This window comes from Chanos chanos, chromosome 3 (genome assembly GCF_902362185.1).
Source record: "Chanos chanos chromosome 3, fChaCha1.1, whole genome shotgun sequence".
Classification (NCBI taxonomy): domain Eukaryota; kingdom Metazoa; phylum Chordata; class Actinopteri; order Gonorynchiformes; family Chanidae; genus Chanos; species Chanos chanos.
Window position 1 is genome coordinate 5,369,370 of NC_044497.1, and position 3,131 is coordinate 5,372,500.

General features: G+C 51.2%; 1 protein-coding gene across 1 annotated transcript in view; it reads right to left on the minus strand.

The window, feature by feature from the left end:
* Positions 1–310: 310 nt before the first annotated feature.
* Positions 311–3,131, minus strand: part of drd3 (dopamine receptor D3) — a 14,022-nt gene continuing 11,201 nt past the window's right edge. The window contains exons 6-7 of the mRNA XM_030769607.1: positions 2,882–3,131; positions 311–507 (exon numbers count right to left, since the gene is read on the minus strand). The exon at positions 2,882–3,131 is cut by the window's right edge and continues 108 nt beyond it. Coding sequence (XP_030625467.1) covers positions 311–507; positions 2,882–3,131 — 447 coding nt within the window. The remainder of the gene's footprint in view (positions 508–2,881) is intronic.

Consider the following 3,131-nt stretch of genomic DNA (forward strand, 5'->3'; position numbering starts at 1 on the left):
TCCCGCGTTTTCAGCCCCAGCTCAAACGTCAGGCCCGGCGAGACCCAGCCATTTGCCTTTGATGACCAGATGACGGTTACTTCAAATGACTCCGCCAAATGACAGTCAGCTACTCATAGGTCAGCGACTTCAAAAGGAGGGCACTTTGTAATGAACACAGTGTCTAATGGATCGGTCCCAGTTTGTCCTGAAAGCGTCTTGGCGCCCCCCCCCCCCCCCCCCCCCGCATTGTCCACCAACCCCCCATCCCCCCCCCACCCTCGTGTCTCAAGCGTGTTTTGTTTTGGTTTAAGAGGGAGGAGGAGCAGTTTTAGCAGCTGAGGATCTTGATGAAGGCTCTGCGGAATTCGATGTTGAAGGTGGTGTAGATGACGGGGTTCAGGGCGCTGTTGACGTAGCCCAGCCAGGTGAAGGCGCTGTAGAGCTCGGGCGGGACGTGACACGTGCTGCAGTGTGTGTTCAGGATGTGCGTCACGAAAAAGGGGAGCCAGCAGATGAGGAAAACCCCTGGAGGATGGACACACACACGCACGCACGCGCGCGCACGCACGCACACACAGACACACACACACACACACACACACACACGCACGCACACACACCCACACACGCGCGCACACGCGGACACACACACAGACACACACACACAGAGGCAGAGAGAAAGTGTAAAGTCATGAGCTTGCAATTAAAAGATCAAACAAGCTTCACAAGCCCTCATTAACCTCTGTGCTGACTCTGTATGTATGTGTGTGTGTGTGTGTGTGTGTGTGTGTGTGTGTGTGTGTGTGTGTGTTTACGGGGAAGATAAGATATGGACACATAAATGGAAAACACACACATAGGTGCTACAGTAAAGTAAAGTCAGTCCAGTTCGATTCTGTGGCAAAGTGAAGCTAATGGAAAAGAGTAGCCCAGAGCTGTTTGAGTGTAAACAGAATTTTAAATCTCCTCTCGCAGCATGACCAAGTCTGAGTCACGTGTCTGACCCTGACCAATAAGGGCTCTTCAAGCAGACGCACGCAGCCTGGCTGCACACGCCAGACCCAAGACATCTGCTCAGAGTGTGATTAAATTTTCTCTCCAATTAAGCAGACACCTCGGATTAGCATCAATGTCATTTATCAGGACCGCAGTGTATCACTCTCCGCGGCCTACCGAGGCGTCGCGTGAGCCCCGACGGTAATTGCGTGAAATTGGTTGCCTAGAACTTTGTGCGCCTGTGGGGGCAGCCCAACCCCCCCCCCCCCCCCCCCCCAACACCCCCGACTGGAAACCTGTAGAGGTCTGAATGACTCTGCTCGCTTCCAGTACTCCCCCAGGTAGACTCATGCGCCAGACAGGGAAAATGCAACCGTGAGTCTGGCACGACGCAGTGAGGTGGCAGCCCATTTTAAAAGGGGGGGTTGGGGGGGGGGGTGTCAATTAACACATGGTCGATGGCATTATCCTGCCTCCTGTAAGCAGATACCAAACAGGAAACTGTGATTCTGTCAGGGGAGCTTTTGGGAGAGGAGAGGGGGAGGGAGGAGGGGGGGGGGTGTCTGGTACAGTGTCTGTGGTCACTTTCAAGAGTAAACTTTGGTTTTCTCCGTGGTTTCTCTTATTCTTGCCTCTGCAGGCTTCAGTAGCTTTGCCAGGAGTGGGTAATTTTAGATGTGTGTGTATGTGTGTGCGTGTGTGTGTGTGTGCATACGCTCGCATGTTATCTAACTTGGCCAGATGAGTGAGTGACTATACAGGTCCCATAAACACACAGCAGGACGAGGAGATAGTGTCCGAATCTCAGACGGGCAGCGTGTTTGCCTCTTATTCTTCTCCTGCCGGCCCCCCGTCCTGTCCTACGCGGAGAACAGACTCGAATTAAAAAAAAAGGCCCCGAAGAGAAACGATGACGGATTCAAAACCAGCTGCTGTTCTGGTCCCGTCCCTTCTCAACGCCGCGTGGGCGTGGAGACTTTCAGCTCGAAAACGGACCCAAAAAAAAAAAAAAAGTACACCCACAAAAAACCTGTTAACGATCTCTTTTTAGACCGCAACCCGTCGCCTGCTCTTCTTTTAACGACGAGAGAAACGAAAGAGGAGCCTGCTGCTGCACGTTTCCCCGCGGGAACAAACGCGCGAGCGCCCGGTGAGACGCCTCCTATAGCGACGTATAGTTTTTGTTGGCGTTAATTTATCTTTTTTAAACAACGGTCGCGTTATGGAAGATGTTAACTCTTGTAAGCCATTTGCTTTTTGGTAAAAGAAAAGAAATTGGTGAAAGAAAGCAGTAAAAAAAAAAAAAGTTTATTAAAAATATTAAAAACAAATTTATTTATCATATTTGGCTTTTTACCAGGAAATGATTACCAGCAACCTCCAATTAGGTGCCTGTGGTCTGGCACATAACGAGTTAGGTCAGTTTTGAACTATTTATTATAGAGAGACTTTGGCTCAGACTGGGTTGTATGGACATATTAAACGGGCTTCCTTCAGAATAAGATTCACCAAAACCTAATGTAAATTTTAACCAGAACCCCCATCACTAACCTTCACTCATTTTCAAAGCCACTTATCCTAATTAGGGTCATGGGGGGTGCTGGAGCTTATCCCAGCACTGATTGGGCGAAAGGTTGGGAAACACCCTGGACGGTGTTTCGGCCTTAACCTGTCGCTCCATCGCTAACCGTAACCAAAAATCTATACCCTTAACCTGCCTGCCCCCCCCCCCCCCATTCCTAACCTGAACCCTAAAATCTATCAGCTTCCATATACGCTTGGAAGAACCAAACAACCATGTTGCTCTGTGTACCATCACACCACTTCTGACAACATTTCAAAAAGGGACTGGAGTGACACCCGTGTCCTGTGAACTGGGAGAACTGGGACACACTCTACGTACCCAGCACAATGGCAAGCATCTGTGTGGCTTTCTTCTCTTTCGTGTGCATGTTTCTGCAGCGTTGCTGTCCGGCTCGCGTGGCGAGTCGAGACGGCGGCCGCAGCGTGGTGTGCGTGCGCCCGTTGGACAGCTCCTTGACCTCGCAGCTGCGCATGGCCACTGGCTCCTCCTCCCCGCCCTCCTCTTCCTCGCGCTGAGGCTCCTGTTCAGTGCGGGCGAAGGAGGCCTGGCTGATGCTGCAGTAGTTAAG